The following is a 2,010-nucleotide window of genomic DNA, read 5'->3' as shown; positions in this document are numbered from 1 at the left end:
AAAGATTGAATACTAGTTGCCAAAAAGTTACATGACTATATTCTAATCCACTTGAATTAATTTATGACCAAAGACCATTTGATTATTACATGATCCATTAAACTCAGGGGTCACAAATTCATAAACTCATGGTAAAAACAACAAATAAATGTGAAGAGAAAAGCTATACCCACAAACTATATTTACAAAATTTTACAATAAATTTCCCTTTTGTGCCTTTCTGTTTGATAATAAATGCAGTAATGTGAAAGTATATATGGGAAATATGCTTGCATTAGTCAATTAAACTGTATTTTTCAGAAATATCTACCTTTTCTTTTTCTGTAGGAATCAAATACTACTTTCTATATGCCCATACCTTCAAAACTGTCACAGATTAAATCATCACTTTTTCTGGATTACCTTCATTTTAAAGACTTTCTGAAAACACGTACACAAACTTGATGAAAACGATGAATAGCTCAATGATATCTGAGTTTGTTTTGTTAGGACTCACTAACACTTGGGAACTTGAGCTTTTCTTTTTTTTCATATTTGTATTGGCCTATGCAGCAATTATGGCAGGAAACCTTCTCATTGTGGTCACCATAACCTTGGACTCTCATCTGCACTCCACACCAATGTACTTCCTCCTTGGAAACCTCTCCTTTCTTGATATGTCTATTTCTACAATCACAACCCCCAAGATGGTTGCAGATTTTGTCAGGGAGAATAAAACTATTTCTCTATGGGGCTGTATGGCTCAGATGTTCTTCCTTCACTTTTTAGGGGGTAGTGAGATGACACTTCTCATAGTTATGGCAGTTGATCGGTACTTTGCAATATGTAAACCTCTTCACTACACAGCCATCATGAACCACCGGGTACTCAGAGGCTCTGTGCTGCTGTCATGGGCTGTTGGCTTTGTGCATACAATGAGCCAGATGGTTTTTACCATCACCTTGCACTTCTGTGGTCCCAACATAGTAGACAATATTTTCTGTGACCTCCCGCTGGTTATAAAGCTCGCCTGCACCGAGACCTATGTTCTGGAGTTGCTAGTAATTGCTGACAGTGGACTATTGTCTTTCATCTCCTTCGTACTCTTGCTCATTTCCTACACTGTCATTCTGGTAACGGTTCCACATCGACCCTCTGGTGGTCTCTCCAAAGCTCTGTCCACACTATCTGCTCACATTACAGTGGTCACTCTGTTCTTTGGGCCGTGTATCTTCATTTATGCTTGGCCATTTAGTAGTTTTTCAGTGGATAAATTTCTTTCTGTGTTTTATTCAGTTATCACACCTTTACTGAACCCCATTATTTACACTCTGAGAAATCAGGAGATGAAAGCAGCCATGAATAGTCTGAGGACCCAACATATGAGCTCCAGAAAGACCTTCTAGGCAACAACCATGATGACAAAGATTTATGGACCATAATCCATATATAGTACCTCTTGGAATAAGTTGGTATTAATTTGTCTTTTGTGGTTTTTTCAATATTCATAATGTATTTTAAACCTACCAAATGCTCCATCATCATATCTCTATAATTTGTTTTATTGAAAGAATAATTTTTAATTGAATTCAATTCAGCTGGGATTAAATTTCTTAAATAAAGAAATAAGGAGGAAAAAAACAACTGACTCACTAACTATAGTGGGAAACCCAGAAATGTTCAAGACTGAACTTCATTAAATAAAGAGAAATCGAATATGAACTGGTCCACTTTTAAATTCAAAATGAGGGATCTTTCAGCTAAATTCTCCAGTTGCCCAAATGTGCATACAAAAGTATTAACTCACAAGCACATACACACATAAACTTACAATTTTGCATATAATACATATAAGAATTATTGCTTTTTTGACAAGGAAAATTTTCTATAAGTTGATAGATCAAAATAATAGCTGTCTTCTGCTGGCAAGAAGCACATATTTAATTCTTTTTTTGTTGTTGTTTTGTTTTTTTTTTTTTAGGTAATTAATTTATTTTTTATTGGAGGCAAATTATTTTACAATATTATATT

The 2,010-nt window shown here is 34.8% G+C and overlaps 1 protein-coding gene across 1 annotated transcript; it reads left to right on the top strand.

The window, feature by feature from the left end:
• The first annotated feature begins 443 nt into the window (after positions 1–443).
• On the top strand, positions 444–1,385 carry LOC148776714 (olfactory receptor 4L1-like). The gene has a single exon (XM_088840375.1). The coding sequence runs from the start codon at positions 444–446 to the stop codon at positions 1,383–1,385; it is 942 nt and encodes a 313-aa protein (XP_088696501.1).
• The last annotated feature ends 625 nt before the right edge of the window (positions 1,386–2,010 follow it).

This window comes from Moschus berezovskii, chromosome 9 (assembly GCF_049115385.1).
Source record: "Moschus berezovskii isolate FMDL1 chromosome 9, NW_MosBer_1.0, whole genome shotgun sequence".
NCBI classification, from domain to species: domain Eukaryota; kingdom Metazoa; phylum Chordata; class Mammalia; order Artiodactyla; family Moschidae; genus Moschus; species Moschus berezovskii.
The sequence above is the reverse complement of the archived record's forward strand: the minus strand, read 5'-3'. Positions and strand labels throughout refer to the sequence as shown.